At 38.3% G+C, this 19,839-nt stretch overlaps 1 protein-coding gene and 2 non-coding genes across 4 annotated transcripts; 2 read left to right on the forward strand and 1 right to left on the reverse strand.

Moving 5' to 3' along the window:
- The first annotated feature begins 944 nt into the window (after positions 1-944).
- Positions 945-18,716, forward strand: LOC119789603 (store-operated calcium entry regulator STIMATE-like). Of its 2 annotated transcripts, XM_038294584.1 has the most exons (11): positions 945-1,099; positions 1,432-1,766; positions 5,561-5,609; positions 5,694-5,789; positions 5,868-5,989; positions 6,145-6,257; positions 8,338-8,415; positions 8,507-8,650; positions 10,789-10,896; positions 15,807-15,930; positions 17,963-18,716. In XM_038294584.1, exons 2-11 carry the CDS (start codon positions 1,571-1,573, stop codon positions 18,076-18,078), a joined length of 1,146 nt encoding a protein of 381 aa, XP_038150512.1. In that variant the 5' UTR covers positions 945-1,099; positions 1,432-1,570; the 3' UTR covers positions 18,079-18,716. The 2 variants fall into 2 exon arrangements, with proteins under 2 accessions (XP_038150512.1, XP_038150504.1); XM_038294576.1 differs by lacking the exons at positions 945-1,099; positions 1,432-1,766; positions 5,561-5,609; ... (4 more) ...; positions 8,507-8,650; positions 10,789-10,896 and adding an exon at positions 15,566-15,722.
- trnar-acg lies at positions 8,984-9,056 on the forward strand. Its single transcript has one exon. It is a non-coding gene; the product is annotated as a tRNA-Arg (tRNA).
- Positions 16,665-16,736, reverse strand: trnae-cuc. The gene has a single exon. It is a non-coding gene; the product is annotated as a tRNA-Glu (tRNA).
- Positions 18,717-19,839: the final 1,123 nt, after the last annotated feature.

Here is a 19,839-nt window from a genome sequence, read left to right on the forward strand (position 1 = left end):
GTACTTGTGACAGTGTAATGACTATATAAAAAATAAAATGTCACAGAAAATTTCTTTATTCATACTTGGAAATAATCATAGCTATGGAAGCAAAAGGGAAACAAAAAAAAAAGGCAAATTTTCCAGCAATTCTTAAGCTTTCCACATGCGTAGTGTCAAAGGTCCTCCTTCTATATAGGACTACTGACTTTTAAAGCTACAGTGTGTAATAATTACAGGGATATACACTCAGAAATGTAATATATTATACATAACTATGTTATTTATCATCATCTACGAGCTCAGCCTCTTAACCTTAATATTTGCGTTGCCTTAGAATTCGTTATTTATAATTACATAGGAGCGGGTCTCGCAGTGTAATTTTTAGCGACATCTAACGTTCAGATTGCAGACCGCAGCAACATGAACATCTTCTAGCGATTGCGAGATTGCCCACAGAGATGGGCAATCTCGCAATCGCTAGTTTGTTGGCTCTGCGCTGCCGTAGCGCAAAGATGTCTGCCTCCATGGCTGCGAGACCCGCTCCTATGTAATTATAAATAACGAATTCTAAGGCAACGCAAATATTAAGGTTAAGAGGCTGAGCTCGTAGATGATGATAAATAACATAGTTATGTATAATATATTACATTTCTGACTGTATATCCCTGTAATTATTACACACTGTAGCTTTAAAGTTTTCATTATTTGATAAAATATGTCCTATTCAAAAAAGAATTAAACATTTATCATCTATTACTTTCTGTTTATTTTTACTCATATGTATGATTATTTGTTTCAGTATTTATTAAACTTAGAAGCACTATGTGTCATCTTCCTTCAAGCTGTGCTAAAAAAAGTCTCCAACCTAACCCATTTGTTGGATAAAGGGATGGGCGAAGCACCGAACTAACCGACAGCGATCCCAGCCTACATTTCCCAGCATGCAGCTCGTTCGCCTACGTTCAGGTCACGTGACGCCGCCTGTCAACAGGAGTGGGCACTGCTAGGGAAGCAGCTAGCTATTATTTCCCTTTAAAAAAAACAACCAAAAAAAAACATCGGATTTTCATAGACTTCTCTGGGCGTCATGAGAGACTGGACGTGTTCCGACTTTCAGGTAAGAGAAAAAATTTGCTTGCCAACATTTTAGCTCAATGTAAAGGAATAATGTACTTAAGCTAACCCTGTGCTAGCAGTAGCCGTGGCCCAGAACGTGGATTTTTTTTACTTGACCTATACTTTACCAAAGGATAATAGAGCTATAACGTCGGTTGTTGTGTGTTGTGCTATCTACATAGGATGCATTTAGCATCAGTGTCCGTTTTTTTTATGTAAACACTAAGGTTGAGGTTAGAGAAGAGGTCCTGTACTGCACAGACCTCAACAATCTATGTTTTTATTTATTTTACAACTCGTTTAGACAACTTTTCTTCTCATATGAATGAGCAGCTGTGACCAAGCGGATGCATGAAGCAGGAGAATGAGCGACAGACGATGCTACCATATGTCCCCGATGCCCAGCTTGACATATACACCGGCTGACTAACTGCTATCTGAGGGAGACCCGCTTGGTTTACTAGAGAGGACCATGGCTGCTGTAAGTGGTGGAAACACGCTCGGAGGGGCGGCTGTAGCCGGGGTTTCTGTGGCCAACACCTCGGCGACATCCTCCAGCCCTCCGCCGGGGACCGATACCCGGGGCTGCGAGAACGGCGCCCTGATGGACTCCTTTGGGATTTTCCTCCAGGGCCTCCTGGCGGTGATGGCTTTCAGCACCCTCATGTGTGAGTATGCTCCCAAAAGCTGCTACGTGTCAGATATCTGACACTGCTGATGGAAGCCGCCTTCATCCAATAACCTCACTACATTAATCCAATTCTGTATTGATCTCTGTTAGGTCCAGGAAGTGAGGCACTAGATAAGAGCAGCACAGATGAGACACTGAGACTGCTTGTCTTTTATGTTCTGTCTTTACTTATTTGCGCAAAGAATACTTCAAATTTCCTGCTGTTGAATGCCTTTTTAAAGTTGTTTTTCTTGTTTGTTTGATTTTTGTTTTGTCATATACAATTTCTAAATTGAATACATTTCTAAAGAGGATCAAACATCCCAGGGAAGAGTCTTAGACAAGTGTCTAAGAATAACATTATAGTGAAGAGTTAAATTGTAAGCAAAATTGGAAAATTGGAGCTTGCTAAACCTTTTCTCTTGAAATTATGCACATGAGCCTTCCTGTTGTAACTACAATTATGAGAAAATGGATTATTAAAGGAAAGAGATGTATTTTGTCCTAATTATAAAGTGCTTTACAAAAATATAACACCTGACGCTGCATGTTGTAGTGATGGAGGACTCTGGCTCTTCTTGCTTTTTAAAACCTGTTGTTTTTTTTTTCTTGATAGGAAAGCCAACATCTCTGCTCTAAAGTAGCCCTTCAGTTTTTGCAGTTGAGTTGATTTTATATAATAATTGAACCTAAAGTAATGTAGAAATATGAAGATGCAGTGAGGCAAAGCAATTGGGCAACAGAGCCCATACAGCGTACCCCAGCTTTTAAAAATGTCATCCGCTTCTTCGCATAGATGACACTACAGATCTTGACCGTTGACACAGCTCCATGGAAAATAATGGAGGGAAGCCAAAAAATGCACTCTTGCTTTTTGCTTCTAATGCTTTATCTGTCACAGCTGACACATTGGCAACATTTTTTTTTTACAAGATTGCTGTAAACTTCCTTTTTTTTTAACAGTGACTTTCCATTTCCTACCCTTCTATAAAGGTTAGATTTCTACATTGCATAATAGTTTTTATATTGATAAATTCTTCGGACACTCACCTCTGTTGTTTCTTTAGATTATGCCAACTTACATTAACTTGTTTAGTGTGAAAACAATGACAAAACTGATACCTGAGGTAGCAGAGAGGCTATTTGAGGATTAAAAATTATATTTCTTAGCACAGATTTCGAGTATTTTCCCCAGAACCACTGGAACAAGCATGAATCCATGTAAACTGCTGTTAATGCAGACAGCATTGACTTCAGCATTCATTGTAAGTGGCTTTTTTACATCAGGACTGTAGCAGCACCGTAGTCGGTGTGCGCTTGGCATAAGCCAAGGAACTGTGTTGTATACTGGAAAAACTAAGTACTCAATATAAGGGCTGAATGATTTCGCGAAAAATCTAAATTGCTATTATATTTAACCAGTATTGCAATTGGGATTTTATTTAGATTTTTCTTTTGCACTAACCGCAAGTTTGTAAATGTTTCATCACAGGCAAGTCGGTTTTTTAAAGCTTGACCAGAGTCCATTGTGGCAGGACTTTACTGTTACCTTAGTGCAAAAAAAGTCTTTATTTCTACTTCCATGCATGGATCTGTGTGCTAGCTACAACTCTCTTTACCTTTATGTGTGGTGACAAACTGTCTTTAAGTGTTTCACTGCCACCTAAAGGGCTGGAGTGAAAACTTTGGTGTCGTACTCTTGTTAAATATAGTGTGATTAAAAATTTGGTGCATCTGTGATTTGAAAATTGCGTTTTGCTAAATTGCAATTATATTGCAAACTTCAGCTGTGAGGAATATATTGAGATAAATTTCTGGCATCCCCAAAGCACGTTTCCATTCCTGTGTTTCACTGTTGGGATATTGTTGTTGGAAAAAAGCCGATTGTTCTCAGGTTTAAACCGGGGTTTTGGCCGGTGGAAAAAGTGTTGTTAGTTAAAAAAAACAATTATTAACCCGCTCTATTGGTGGCTCTATCTAGGAAAGTGTTACCTTGCCGCTATATTGCCAGTCTGTTGCCTTATAGTCCATCCCAGCCCTGTGCAGGGACATAATATATTCCCTGTGTTTCTTAAGCAGGTGTTTTTATGAAAGTAACAGGTAAATATTAATTTGAAGATACGTTTGACTTTCAGATCAGAACCACTGGAGCAAAAAAAAAAAAAAAAACAGCAGAGGGCCCAGAATAAAGCTTGACAAAGGATGAAAACTTTGAAATGAAAGATTATCAACTACCTCAACTTCATTAATGAAAATGAGAAGTGGTGAGCTATTTATTTATTTTATTGTCCGTTTGTGCACAAGGCAGATATTTAGGTAAAGAGAGAAGTCAAGAGTCGACAGCGTACTTTGCAGGGTGTGTTTGGTCTAAAGTCAGGATTGAGATCATCAACCGAGGTCGTTTGCAGTTTGAATGTCCCCATCCAAAAAGTGCCATGATCTGTCGTAATTTATTGAACACAACAGCTCTTTACAGCAGTTTGTGGTGTCACAATCTTTCTACTGTTTGGTGTTTCTAATGAGAGCGAGAGAGAAAAAAAAAAACATTGCTGCAAACAAGTGACTATTGTGAAGAGAGGGAGGAGCTTGATTTGGTAGATGTGTCGTTGCTGTTAGTTCTGTTTGCATAGCTCACTTGTGGCTTCTGTAAACCCTTATCTTTTTATTGCTCCACTACTGGCTGCTGTTGGGTCTTAAGAAGGTTCTAGATAGAGCTGGAAAATGGAAAAAGACGAAATGGGAACTAGAGACCAAAGGTTGTGGGCAGGAAGTTTTTTGAAAACAACAAATTACGTCAAATAGGCTGTTCATCAGCTGATTTAAAGTAAAAAAAAACTCAAACTGAAATGAAAGTGTGAAAAAATAACCTAGTTATGATTAGCTCCACCCTTATTGTTGAAAACGTCTTAAATTGATTCTGGCATGCTTGATGTGTTTCCGTAAGCGAATGATGGCTTCACGAAGATCATCCACTGCTTGGAGATGATGTCCATTTTTGTAAACGCCTCTTCCCATCCACCCACAAATTTTCTCAATTAAGATTTAAGATTATTGTTAAAAGCTCCCATAACAACCTGGAGCTCCATTCTGCCATTAAAGAGAGACAAAAAAACCCGGGGGTTCTTCCAGAACCCCTCTGATCTCTTAATAAATGAAATGACTCTCTTACTGCATCCAACCTCAGCTGCAATGCAGATACACTGTCCTACCACCTTTAAAGATGGTTAGCTGTTTTGCCTTTACCATTAATAGATCTTGATTACTCCACAGGAAATGACATAATCCAGCACAGAATTTGGGTTTTAAAGGCTTTGGTCTAAAACTTGATAAGCTAATGAACAGCTGATCAATTTATTAAGCCAATTTATTTTACATTCAATTTATTAAAAACATAAAATTGCCTGCCCACAACTTTTGGTCTCTAGTTCCCATTTCTTCCTTTTTTTGCAGCTCTACACTGATGCAATGTTTTATCTGGTCTTAAGAATTTTGTTGAATATATTTTTTTCTAACACATAAATAAATCTAGAGGAACTAGAGGATTAAAATGTTTAGTCTCTTCCCTTTTCTCTTTTGGCCTGGTAGACTTTTCTCCATTAGACTTCATAAAACTATAAAAAGTGTTTTTTAAATGGTTATTTCAAATCTTTTCCCTGTCCTGAATGATCCCCAGATGAATGACAAGTCATTAATGTTGTATTTACTCTTAATTAAACATAAACATAAGATCGATTCCCTTCCCTGGTGAGATGTTATAACCCTCCCCCCCGTGTGGCATTTTGTTCTGTACAGTGAAACGCTTCAGGGAGCCCAAACATGAAAGGAGACCCTGGAAGATCTGGTAAGTCAGATAAGGAAACTAAAATGAAAGTTTGAAGCTGGATCACCCCAGTCAGTCTGAACTAACTCGCCTGTCTCTCTGCAGGTTCCTGGACACTTCAAAACAAGCAATCGGGATGCTCTTCATCCACTTTGCAAATGTCTATTTGTCAGACCTTACAGAAGAGGATCCCTGTTCGTTGTATGTGCTTTTAAAAACACAATAATTTGGTTATGAAACTAAAGGTATAACATGCTATTATTTCCTCTTACTTCACAGATACCTCATTAACTTCTTGTTGGATGCATCTCTGGGCATGTTGCTCATATATGCAGGAGTAAAGGCTGTCAGTGCTATAGTTGAATGGAGGCAGTGGGACTCTCTGCGTTTTGGAGAATACGGTGAGTGCAACTTGTGCATTGCTTTTTCCTGTTTTCTCAGGGAAAGTACTTTCTAAACCCATAGCAGCCAGTAGAGGGTAGTATATGCTTGCCTCTGGAACTGAATTTACTTTTTAATTTCATTGTTCTTATGCTGTGCATCCTTATCTGTGTAGGAGAGCCAGTCCAGTGCACTGCGTGGTTGGGCCAATGTATCCTCTACATCCTCATTGTGATGTTTGAGAAAGTTCTTATGATGTTAGTCCTTCTAATCCCCCAGTGGAAGAAGGTGAGGAAAATTCTCCCCTTGGAACTCTTTAAACCTTTACATGTTTTGCTACCTGATTACCACAACTTTTTTTTATAGAGTAATTTTTTGATAGATCAACAAGCGGTACATAGTTGTTATCGCACAGGGGTCAAATCTCCCATGTAATAATCTCTCTACATTTGATCAACACTTGAAGGTTTGTTACTGAATATTACTGAAAAAATACCATCATGGAAACTAGGGATGGAACGGTTTATGAAAACTGTCCGAACTGTTCGGTTCGACTGTCTCGGTTCGGCTCACGTGTGTTGCTTTCGGTTCATGCACTGCTCCTTTTTCTCTCATAGGCGAAGCGTTTACACTCCAGAGCAGAAGGTGGCGGTACTGCGAGCAAAGCCAACCGCCAGTAGTAAACAAGAAGAAAAAGAAGTGAAGCAGCGTAGCCGGGTGTAGCAGAAAAAAAATCAGCTGTTGTGGAGAATTGTGTCGGAATGGCGAGTGGGAAAGAACAGGCGTTGGAAGACGCGCCAGCAGCACTTTATAGGTCTGCTGTATGGGAGCGCTTTGCATTTAGAGTGACCTACGATGACGGCGAAAAGAAAGTTGTGGATAAAAGTGCAACAGTGTGCAAGCATTGTGCAACACGTTTTGTTTATGCTAACAGCAACATGACCAACATGTCATGCTAACCCCGAAATCCCTCATACTCCGTCAGCGCTCCGCTGCGCTCCAGACCGCCTGCACAAAGCAAAGCCTACAGCCTCCGCTGTGGCTCCCCTCCGCTCCGCTCTGAGTTCCTTGGAGATCGTAGAGAGCATGCACGGGATGATTAAATTCAAAGCAGCAAAACATGCGGAAATGATCCAGGGTTTCCGCAGATCTTTAAAAATAATTACAATTCTTTAATTTTTTATTTTTTTTTATTACTTTAATTAATTTTTATGGGATTTCGGGGTAACAATCAACATATACCGAACCGAAAACCGTGACCACGAAACCGTGAACCGAACCAAACCGTGGATTTTGTGAACCGTTCCACCCCTAATGGAAACCCATAATGAATGCTCCAGACCCAAACACAGATGTGATGTTGCTACGTTACTAAAGCTTAGACACAAGTTTTGGTCATTTCAAAGCATGCTGTTCCGTCCATCCCTGCTAAAATGGGGAAAAAAGCTCCTAAGATAGTTTACATTAAAAGTTGCACTGAAAAAAAGAAGGCAACATTTTTTGGCATTTATTCAGTCATATTTAGTTACTTTTAACACAATTGTTTCATGTTGGCAGGATAGGACATCAAACAATTGTTTTAAAGTAACTATATATGATTAAGTAAATGCAAAATGTGGTTGCATGATTTTTTCAGTGTGGGCATCGTTAAGAATTGCATTCAATAGGAAATTGCTAATTGTATATTCTACAAATATGGCCTGTGTTGTAGAAACCATTAACTGACAGAAAGTCGTTAAAGGGGCCGTTACCCATGATAGAGCCAAGGCAAACATGGATGATTTTTTTTGTCAGATTTAACTTTCTTTTTTTAACCCACATGATTAAAGCTGACCTGTATCAGGAAATTATATCTGCAAATTGTATAATGGTGAAACATGGGTTTGACACTGTGGGAATTTTTTTTTTCAAGGCAGGGATGGGGAAGCTGTTTGGAGCTAATGGAGATTTTGTTTGGAGATCAGCACAGGGCATTCTTCTAAAACGAATGTTATCTCCTGCAAAAGATTACATTAAAATTCTTCCGATCTTTTAAAAAGAAAATAAAAACAATGAGAGCATATTTCACATCCCAGTTATTTTTTACTGTCGATCAAACTTGGCACATTAAATTCAAGTGTTCTATATCGAGGTTTCAAGGTGAGAGAATGTGAAAAATGTAATGGTTAGGAATTTTTTCTCAGTACTCTCATGTAATTCCAAAAGTCTAGTCGGGTCCTTCCTATTCACAAAACTAATGTCTTTCTGTTCTCCCTATCAACTACATCCCTTTCCTCTTTTCTTAGTGTAATTCTTTCTGCATGTTTTGATCATTTATAGCTTTCAGAATATACATTTTGATGATGCCTATGTTCTTATTGTTTCCCAGCTGGCTCTACTCAATCCCATACAGAATCCTGATCTGGAACTGGCCATTGTTATGCTCATTGTTCCATTCTTCGTCAATGTAAGTCCACCAATGCTTTGTTCTGTTTGTAGTTCTCACAGTCAGTTTATGCAGGTAACACTTTTTTCTTTTGTGCTTTTGTCTGCTTTAGGCCCTTATGTTTTGGGTGGTAGATAATTTCCTAATGAAGAAGCACAGGACAAAAGCAAAGCTTGAGGAGAGAGAGGAGGACTCGCGTGGGAACAGCAAGGTTCGGTACCGACGAGCACTGTCACATGATGACTCAGAGTCGGAGGTGAGTCTGAAATGCGAAAGCATAGTGGACAGCTGTTGAAATTACCATTTTGCAAACAAGTATGTTTTGATAACTAACTTTCTAAAAGCTGTAGACTTTAGCATATGATGAAACTTTAAAAAGAGATTAAGAATTTACCCATTCTGGAGGTTTTTTATCCGCTTTTACACTTTTGGTTTCAGTTTCTAAACCAGTATAGGCTGGAGCATTGCTTCGTGGTTACTTGACTTCCTTGCCATTTTGCTGCTGTTGCCCAAAGAGCAAGGGTTAAGTATTGGTGGGGGTTGGGCTGTTCTGTCACCGATCTATTGTGAAGGCACTGTGTGATCGTGGGGGCCAGTGGCGCAATGGATAACGCGTCTGACTACGGATCAGAAGATTCTAGGTTCGACTCCTGGCTGGCTCGAAACATTTTATTTTTTCCTTCTCTGTCTGTTTTTTGGTCAATATATATTTAGAACAAATCTTAGGGAGATCTTACCTACTTGGACACTTTAATATTCTTTTGTATTTATGAAGTTAGTCTTAACTGCTCTGAGCTTGGTTTTATCCAGGGGATGTTGCACTCTTCTTCACTGGTCTTTTGTTCGACTCTCGGTAGGGGGCTTCTTTTGTTTTCGAGGGGCCAGTGGCGCAATGGATAACGTGTTTGACTACGGATCAGAAGATTCTAGGTTAAACTCCTTGGCTCGTTGTTCTTTCCCCCCCACTACTCAAACCCACAGTTCACTGATCAGAACATGGGACCCTTCCCCCCCCTATCCAAACTGGATCAACAGGAACGGGCCCTTATGCTATATATGTGATGGAATCTGACCTCAAACATTTCTGATTTTTATCATGGCTGGTCAATGTTGAGGTCTTTGATATTTTTACTCGACTAATGCTAGAATGAGTATTTTCAATATGTATTTAGTTGAGGATGTGATATATTATCTGCTCACTAGACATTGTCCCTGTGTTATAACAAGACTTTGCCACTTGGGGGCAGTCTTAAGAAATAAATACATCTTTGTACCAGAAATGTTTGTGTGACTGTAGAGATTTTAGAAAAATCATCTGTTGAACTCAAACAGTACATACGAGGGAAGTCCTTGTTGTTTTAATTCTTCTTATTGCTCTGAGTTCTTTAGTCATTCAAAATGAGCTGTTGTCAGTCCCCCTTAGCTTGTGAATATTCATGACCAGTAAACATTTGACCAAAGCCCATCTATCCAAAGACTAGACTAGCCACCATTTACAACCCTAAGAGCCATTTTTGCCTTCAGTCCTGCTTATTAGGGTTTACTTAGGGTCACAAAGCCTACAAAACTTGTTTAAGGGGAAAAAAACAAGCTTATATTATATCATACCCAAAAACAGAAATAAAACACTTTAATTGTTTTGTTTTGTTTAACTCGTTAACTGTAATATCCCGTCCATGGTAAATATGTGATGCTCCAGCCTTATACCACCACAATAAGGCTACTGTCCACAATTACAATAGTTTTATTTGGCAGGTTAGACCCTCCCAAGGGTTTAAAAATAGCTTCTCATTTATTTTATGCTTTTTCATCCATAGTTTGTTTTGTTTTTTTCTTTTCTTGGGGATTTTGGTGTGGGTAGTTGACAGGATAAAAATCCAACATAGTGCGTATCAAAAAAACAACAAACAAATTTTGTTTCAATTTAGCTTAAATAACGTTGGTTTAAAGCTACAATTAAAATTTTCAATGACATCTAACAGTCAGACTGTAGTGTCAGTTTTATAAATAGTATTTTATTAGCCTGTGTGGGATTTTGTGTATAGCTTTATCTTGCTGTATTAACATTGTAATGGGGATCTCTATAGTCACTAGCTGGTCAGTGCTACTCTGCTATAAATATGTCTGCCTCCAGAAATGGAAACTACTCCTATATAATTATAAGTTATATAGGAGATTCAGACTTTCAGTTCATAGAGGATTTGAATAACATAATTATGGATGGATTTTTTTCCCCCCTGGAGCCACAGGTTTCAAACATTTAAGCAGTCCATTGATTCCCATTTTGCATTGGTCGAGTTTTCTTTTTCTTTAGAGATTGTTTTGAAAAGTTTTCTTTTTTTTTTACTTGCAGAGGTAGATTTTACCATTTTCTTCTTTCTTTCTTTTCCTCAGATCCTTTTCTCAGCAGATGATGAGATGGATGAGTCAGACGAAGACGATGTCCGTCGACTCCCTGGTCTGAAAATGGTGAAAAAGAAAAAGCTTCGAATGGGGATTCCTGTTTGATCAGTGTGTCCACCGTTTTCTTCTCCTTACCATATAACCTACATTCCCTGTACCTCTTCAAACCAGAACACGTTCTGGTTCTCCTCAAAGACGATACTGTACTTCAGTTTCCCTCCTGATTACTCCCAGAGGATTGGTACGCAAAATGTTTTTTTATTTAGGAAACGGTTGTTTTGCAGGTTTCCAGGATCTTTGGAATATTGCTGCATGTCGACATGGCACTTTGGGAGACCTTTTTTGTTTGTAGATGGATCAGAAAGGAAGCCTCCCACCACAAACTATCATTGGCACAATGGGAGATGTATGACACTAAATTAGATGACTCGTGAGTCTCGGATCGTTTCAGTTAGTGGTCTCGAGACAAATATGCAAATTATCGGTCTGTTGTATCACATTTCCCTCTTTAACGTGGTCCTTACCTATTTGGGGTCCTAACCTCCTTTTAGCTCTGTCCTGTAGTCCTCCTCCTGTGTAGATATACCACCATGGCCTGTGATATATAAACTATATCTATGTGAGTGGATATCTGTACACTCCTCCACATATGAACAAGTATTTGTCTGGGGATGCAGCCTTTAAAACTTTTCAGCACAGCAACATGCTTAACTACTGTACACCTTCTGTATGATATGAACTGTTGTCTGAGGGAGTCCTAATGTTTTCATGCAATCTGACAAAATGTTATAAACTACGATTGCAAAGAGGTTTCTAATGTCAGCTCAGCCATTGATGTCAATTAGGTAACACTCTCATTTGTTTGTATTTGTTATGTTTTGCTTCTTGAATGTGTGTTTTTTTTTTTTTATCCATTTGTTAAGGACTTGTATTTCTGGGGCCAAAAAGGTGACTCTGCTTGCCTCCAAAGTGATTTCATTTCAGCAGAGATACTTTATTGAGGAGCTATTTTTTTGCACGTACTGAGTTTTGTGTGTTTTTCGTAAAAGTGTTTTTTGTTAGTTGAGGTTGAAGGTCAGTTCCCCTCTTTTACCAGTTTGTGTCTCAGTTTCTTACCCCCACTTTCTCATGCGTGAGTAAATAGAATACAGTTGTATTTGCCCATTGCATATCAGATTTGGATCTTTTTGGTAGTTATTTAGATAAATTATGAAGATTAAGGATGGTTTTATTTTCATAATTTAGTTTAATTGGATATTTTCAGATTCTATAAGCAGTCTTATTGTGGCCCTTTTGACTGATTATGACCAAACAAAAATTGTATCTCAGCTACTTCCTAATGATTTCTTCTTCTCTATCCTTTGTTCCGTTTTTATTTGCATCCATTCTTTCCTTAGCTCCTTCTTTTTTCTCTTTTCTTTTATCTCCTTTCACCATATCCTGTCTATCTGTACCTTATGTAGTTCCATGCTCAAAACCAGCCCACTATAATGGGGGGGGCAAATATATAGAAAGCTGCTGTAGGGCTATAGTCAAGTTTTGTAGTCATTTTTAAATGAGATAATCCTGGAATTTTCCCTTTAAGAGAGAATTAGGAGCTCTGAACTAATAGCTGCCTTCTGGTAATGTGTATTTATTGGAGTCTTATTTTCTCACACTTAACAGTTAGTAAAATCAATAAAAACTAAAAAGGATTTATAAAATATCCCAAAGGCTTGTCCAAATTATTATGTGGTCTCTACAAAGCATCCTATGGCAGACTTTATCAACACCTTTTTTTTACTCAATGGGTTTGAAACTGCACAGGTGCAAAATGGTGAAGGGGCAAAACGACCAGCATTTATTTGCATTTTGTTTTTTCCTTTTCCTGTTTTAAGGAGAGCTCCAGATATCCGAGCATTACGCTGGTTCTGGTGTTCAGAATGTGAATTGCTCTGACCTTTAAACTGTAAATGATGAGTGTGGACCGAGAAGGTATGTCTGAGGAGGAGGTTTTTGTTTGTGTAGAGTGTGTGTGTGTGTGTGTGTGGAAGGCAGTGTATCTTTCCAATATATCTGTAGTTTTAAGCGTGGGAGGAAATGAGTTCTGCTCCCCTTTAACAGTAAACTGAGTTACATAAACTGTGAAAACTTATCTGCGTGTCATGTTTTGGATAATTGTTTTGCTATGAAGGGGACAAATTTAAAGGTGAGAGCACCTTTACAGCAGTTGATTTATTGTTACAGGTCTTTTTCTCTGCCTGGACAAAAAAAAAAAGATCTTGTGTTTTTAAAAACTTACATTTTTAGACCATTACAGAAATTGTAATTCATCATAGGAAATAAAGGAAGGTATGAATGAATCTATATTTCATTGTTTTTCTTTTTTCCTAATTAGCCATTTTGTTTGTTCTCCCCAAAGAACAAACAAAATGGCTGGTCCTAGCAAATAAAACTTGATATGTTTAAAAATACATATGAGGGCAAGTTAGCAGCTAAACCCTATAGCACTTCTTTAGGGTCATGTATCATATAACCTCTTAATAGGAGCACTGCCTTTTCCAAAATTTACATTAATTAAATGACACTTTTTTTTGCTCCACTCATGTGTTTAGTTTTGTCCTCCTATAATAGAGACAGTGATATCTTACCATCAACTAGAATGTTAACAAGGCTTACTGTTTCAACTAACTATAAATCTTTATAGGTTACATGCTTCCATAGTGATTCTATTAAGATTTACATTAAATGTTTATTTTCAGGGTTTTTATGTTCTAAGGTGCTTCAAGGTTGTTCATGGGCTATGTCGGGGGTCTTCAACAGGTGGTTCGCAACCCCTAGGGCAGGGGTGTCAAACTGGTTCCAGAAAGGGCCGAGTGGCTGCAGGTTTTCTTTCCAACCAAGCAATAGCACACCAGACTCCTATAATCTCATCAAGTGACTCAAATCTGAACATGATGACATAATGAAATGACTGGAGTCTGGTGTGCTATTGCTTGGTTGGAAAGAAAACCTGCAGCCACTCGGCCCTTTCTGGAACCAGTTTGACTCCCCTGCCCTAGGGGGTCCACGGAGGTACCTCATGGGGGTCGTGAAAGGTTTGGTTGATTAGACTTTTTTTTTTATATTCCCCCCTGCAATTTTTTCCACTAATGGAAATGTCTTTAAATCCACATTAACATGAATTCAACACACTGTAGTAAACAGATAAATGGAGGCAGAAGATGTCTTTCAGTCATCAATCCACACATTCAGCGACACACAGGAGCTCTTTCAAGCTGGGCACCGTTTCATTCACAACACCTGTCCCATCAACCAGGAATCAGAATCAGAAATACTTTAATAATCCCAGGGCCAAATTACCTTTGCTACATTACTCCATCTGTAATAGAGTGACTATAGGACTAGTTTGATATAACTCAATTGCATACAATATATTTAATTAGGGGGTCCCCGCTCCATCAGTTTGGGTGTCCTTAGCCTGGAAAATGTTGAAAACCCCTGTGCTATGTGATGTCTTTTGTTTTGAATTGTGATGTATTGTGTTTATGTCAATTTCTTTGGAATGAGTTCGATGACTGAAAGAAATTACATGGGCAAACCCTTTATGATTTAAAAGACCCATCACAGCCCATGCACAACACAAATTCTCCAAGAAACCAGAGGACCAAGGAGCAGCCATTTGATTTATTTGAATTGGAATATCTGCAGGAGGTTGGACCTCCATGCTGTTTAAATACATCAACGCTCGAGCTAAAGATTGCTCTGGTGCGAGCCAACCAAAGTGACAAGACTTCCAGATATGTGGCGAGATACCTTCACTATTTTGTGGTTACCATTACCCAGGTGACTGAGAACTTACACAGATATACTACAGTGTTTGTTTGTTTGTTTTTTTAACCACACTCTTGTTGATTTTATGGGCACATTTACTGTGTGAATTGTCTTGGTTACATGGAGATATAAAGAGGTGAGTCATCATGGTACACGGTAGCATCAGAAGACTAGTATTAAGAAATAGAACTTACTTTAAAAAAAATTCCTGTGCGGACCGATAATGTCTGATATCTGAATGTAAAATCCCAACTACGGAGAAACCTTGACCATTAAATTTAAACTATAGATACAGCAGTCTTCTAGAAAGTTAGACACCTACATTAATAACCTAATTATTCCCAACGATTATTTTTTATTATAAAACCAATTGAGGAGAAAAATATGAAAAATTAACAGTTTAGTTTTATAGAAATTACATCTTTCAATTTTCCGTCTCTTATGACAAAACCTGCTGTGTGGTATATAGAGGTTGCACTCCTTCTGATCTGTATTATATTGTAAAAAGAGGTGTGTCACATAAAAAGCAATGAGTCAGCTTGCCCACCATCATATGGGCAAGCTTTATAAAGCCTAGAGTCATGACTTAGTGGTGACTAATATTACTAAATTTCGATTTCAATGATCATTTCAGATAGTAAGAATGTTTTTATCTATGTACAAATGAAATCCGTATAATGATTAATGTAATCATTAAGTTTTTTTCAGGCTATACAGCAGTAACACCCTGATTTTGTTGGTTCTCATCTGAACCACAGGCTCCAACACCCAAAATGTTGTTACCGTAATTGAGGCTTAGATCAAATGTTGGAAATCCCAGACTCTGAAGTAAGGAGTCGATCTGGGCGGTGGACCCTCTTCTTTTTCCTTGCCAGTGACGACTGGAATAATCAGCTGTTGGCCTGTGAGCTTATGGGACACCCACTCCAGCTGTACCATCCCTCACGTCACTCCTAATAATACACACTGACAACAATGTTTGGAGGGTCTGCCTGACTCATGGGGTGAGGACCAGGACTATATATATAATGTTAGGGTCATAGCAGAGAAGCCACACTTGGAGCAGAATAGCAGTTCCAGAGTCTCTGGAAGCCGTAACAACCATGTCGCAGGTACGTTTTATCAGGTGTTTTGATTTGCAGCTTATATTTAATAAATTACTACAGATCTCATATTCTTGTTGTTCAACACTTAAGTCCGGCGAGGTGAAAAAGAAGAAGCGTCCACCGATAAAGGAGGAGGACCTGAAAGGAGCTCGCAGTAAACTTGGCCTGAAGGGCGAGGTCAAAAGTAAAACCTATGAGGTCATGGTGGAGTGTGGTAAGTACCGTCTCTCAGTAAAGTAGTTTTGCTCTGACACAGAAACATCTGAGAATTTTTCACAGCGTCATTGCGGGATAAAAAAAAAAAACCACATTTCCCCACCTTATAAATGTGTTCTTTGTTGAGTGAGGTGTTTGTGTTGGTTGGTTGGTAGGCTGGCCTGTAGAGCCTCAAGATTTGACCGAGGGGGGAGAAAATGGCTGTAAGCAATTTATGAAACATGCCCAAAAAAAAAACAATCCACTGGACTTTGCTTTCCAAGTTCAGAGACTTTTTCGCTTCCCATCCAGGAACCTTTTTTTAATTTTAAAATGTCAGAAATAGTGGTGAGTTCCAATCTTTTTAGAGTAGCCCAAACAAAGCCTTGTTTTGGCTTAAAAAGCATGATAATTGAACCAGAAGAACAGATGTTTTGGTCCCCTGCACGGCGATGGGGCATAAGATGATAGCGGGAAGGAATCAATTCTATCGCTAAGTTGTAGATTTTTGAGAGTCTTTTTTGGAGTGACTGTGACCTGGATGACTGAGAATCCTCACTAGCTTTATATAACATTAACTTGTGAAGGTAGAGGACTAAACATGCAGACTTTAGTATTAACTATATTTAGTTGTATATCCAAAAAAAAAAACATGGAAACCAACTGCAGAATTTATTTTATTTAATTGTATGTCTCAAAAAATGCATGGAAACCAAATCGCATCCCTTCGGGCCGTGTGGTTGGCAAAATATGTTCCCTGACCGGGAATCGAACCCGGGCCGCGGCGGTGAGAGCGCCGAATCCTAACCACTAGACCACCAGGGAGCTGTCAGCCGCATACATAATACAGCTTTACAAATGTGACAATGCCATTGTGGTGTCGCGATGTAGACAGCACTTTTTGTTTAGTCAACTTCGTTACAAGTCAGGCTACTTCAAAGGGGATTGTAGCTTGCTAACTTGCTAACTACTACTAGTCTGGATGAGGTTTTCACCCTAAATTAACCTTAATTAAAAAGCCAATCAAAAGGTAATCTTGAATTTATATTTAAAGTAGAAACCAACTGTAATCCTAACATCTGCTTCATCAATCTAACAAATTTACCCACTTAAATATTTATCCATAACTTTTGCATAAACAGAGAGGAGATACACTCTAAATTAGTTGTATTATTGAAGGGCTTATTTTAAACAGTATCTGATTTTACCTTTTGTTCTTGACTGATTATCACTGGTAGTCAAATTAACTGAACTCAATTAATCTGGCTATTTGCAGGTAGCCATAACTGTGGTAGTTTGTTAAGATTGATTGATTGATTGATTGATTGATTGATTGATTGATTGATTGATTGATTGATTGATTGATTGATTGATTGATTGATTGATCACACTGTGGAGAAATTTACTTGTTACATTAGATCAAATACTCAAAGAAGAACAATGTGCCAAATTAAGGAAAAAGGTACACGGGATATATACATCATATACAGTGCGTCCACATGACAGCTTTTTTTTTTTATAGTGGGATTATTATACAGGGTTATTGCACAGGATGTTTACATTGGTACTTATATAGATGGATATTTATATTTTTATATGTATATATATATTTCTATACATATAGAAACATGCACATGGTATCAAATAGTAATTTCACATTATATATTACAGACAAGCTGAACATAACTTACAATTTTTTTGTGGTTTTGATATTTATTTTTCTATTTTATACTAATAATGTGTCCCTGTGTTTGTATCCATCTAGCCATGAGCAGTACCGGTAGTTTATATTTGCTAACTTGTAATAGCACAGCTAAACCTTTAAACTATATATATATATAAAAAAGTAGGTTAGGATATACTTCCAGCCACTTTACACAGCTAACATATAATCAATGACTACTTAGATAGCATGTTATAATTTGCAATGCACCTCTTCCACACCTGCTGTTTTTGTTGCTTTACTTTTCGTCCATTGTCAGAATGCTTCATTAGGATGTACTGTCTCCTGTGTAATTTTATTTTTAATATGTCTTTTTATGTGTGTTTAGAGCGTATGGGGAAGGTGGCTCCATCTGTGTTCAGTGGCGTAAGGTCAGGAACAGAGACGGTTCTCTCCAAACCTGCTGCTCCCAAAGATCCTTCAGCCAGTGTGTTCAGCAAGTAGCCCCAGAAGTTAAGAAGCAGCATTTAAAAAAAGAGCCACCACTGCAGTCTTTTCTTTCATCTTATTTGTGAAGATGGAGGAAGCTAGTTTTGTTCAAATGATGTATTTTGATATAAATGTTAAGGCTTTATTATTGTTGTTTTTGTATAAGCCTATCTGTATAAATAAATAGTTTTTCCTGTGTTAGAAAGCAGTGAGGATTCATTGATTTTCCATGGAAGATGTTGCTGCTGTGTATGTTGGGCTGTGCACTATTGTGCTCATTGTTTGGGGTGGGTTTCTGTTAGGCATGTGCCAGTGTTATATTCCCACCCTAAACACCAGTTAAAAAACAATGGTATCTTGGTTTCACCTAAATAATACAAAAATGTTTCATTAAAATTTCTAACATTATCTAAAAATAGGATTGTATTACCTATAAGGCGACATGGCATGTTGATTATTGTAGTTATATAATAACTTGTAAGACATATTACATTTTGCTCCTATGAAGTCACACTGGGAGTCCAACATTATTAATAAGGTGAGCTTTCTGTTTAGGTAGCCAGCTTGCAGTCAACAGACACGTCATGCATTGTTTTCCAACTGTCTTAATAAAACAGCATTATTACCTTAAGTGTGGGGTAGGAAATTTCTAACTCCATGGCTGACTTTGTTTTTTGTTTAATATTTCACCTAAATTTAAATTTCTTCTTAGCAAGAGAAAATTGTGGTAGCCTTGAAACTCTGGTCACTAGAGGTGATCCATGGGTAGGCTAATAGATATCTACAGGTGCTGGTCATAAAATTAGAATATCATGAAAAAGTAGATTGATTTCAGTAATTCCATTTAAAAAGTGAAACTTGTATATTATATTCATACATTACATACAAACTCATATATTTCAGATGTTTATTTTGTTTAATTTTGATGATTACAAATGACAACAAATGAAAATCTCAAATTCATCATATCAGAAAATTAGAATATTGTGAAAAGGTTCAAAATTGATGGCCCCTGGTGCCACACTCTAATCAGCTAATTAACTCAAACCACCTGCAAAAGCCTTTAAATGGTCTTTCAGTCTAGTTCTATAGGCTACACAATCATGGGGAAGACTGCTGACTTGACAGTTGTCCAAAAGACGACCATCGACACCTTGCACAAGGAGGGCAAGACACAAAAGGTCATCGCTAAAGAGGCTGGCTGTTCACAGAGCTCAGTGTCCAAGCACATTAATAGAGAGGCGAAGGGAAGGAAAAGATGTGGTCGAAAAAAGTGTACAAGCAAGAGAGATAACCGCACCCTGGAGAGGATTGTGAAACAAAACCCCTTCAAAAATGTGGGGGAGATTCACAAAGAGTGGACTGCAGCTGGAGTGAGTGCTTCAAGAACCACCACACACAGACGTATGAAAGACATGGGTTTCTGCTGTCGCATTCCTTGTGTCAAGCCACTCTTGAACCACAGACAGCGTCAGAAGCGTCTTGCCTGGGCTAAAGAGAAACAGGACTGGACTGCTGGTGAGTGGTCCAAAGTCATGTTCTCTGATGAAAGTAAATTTTGCATTTCCTTTGGAAATCAAGGTCCCAGAGTCTGGAGGAAAAGAAGAGAGGCACTTCATCCACGTTGCTTGAAGTCCAGTGTAAAGTTTCCACAGTCAGTGATGGTTTGGGGTGCCATGTCATCTGCTGGTGTTGGTCCATTGTGTTTTCTGAGGTCCAGGGTCAACGCAGCCACATACCAGGAAGTTTTAGAGCACTTCATGCTTCCTGCAGCTG

This window comes from Cyprinodon tularosa, unplaced genomic scaffold (assembly GCF_016077235.1).
Source record: "Cyprinodon tularosa strain WSP-4 unplaced genomic scaffold, ASM1607723v1 ctg11, whole genome shotgun sequence".
Lineage (NCBI taxonomy): Eukaryota > Metazoa > Chordata > Actinopteri > Cyprinodontiformes > Cyprinodontidae > Cyprinodon > Cyprinodon tularosa.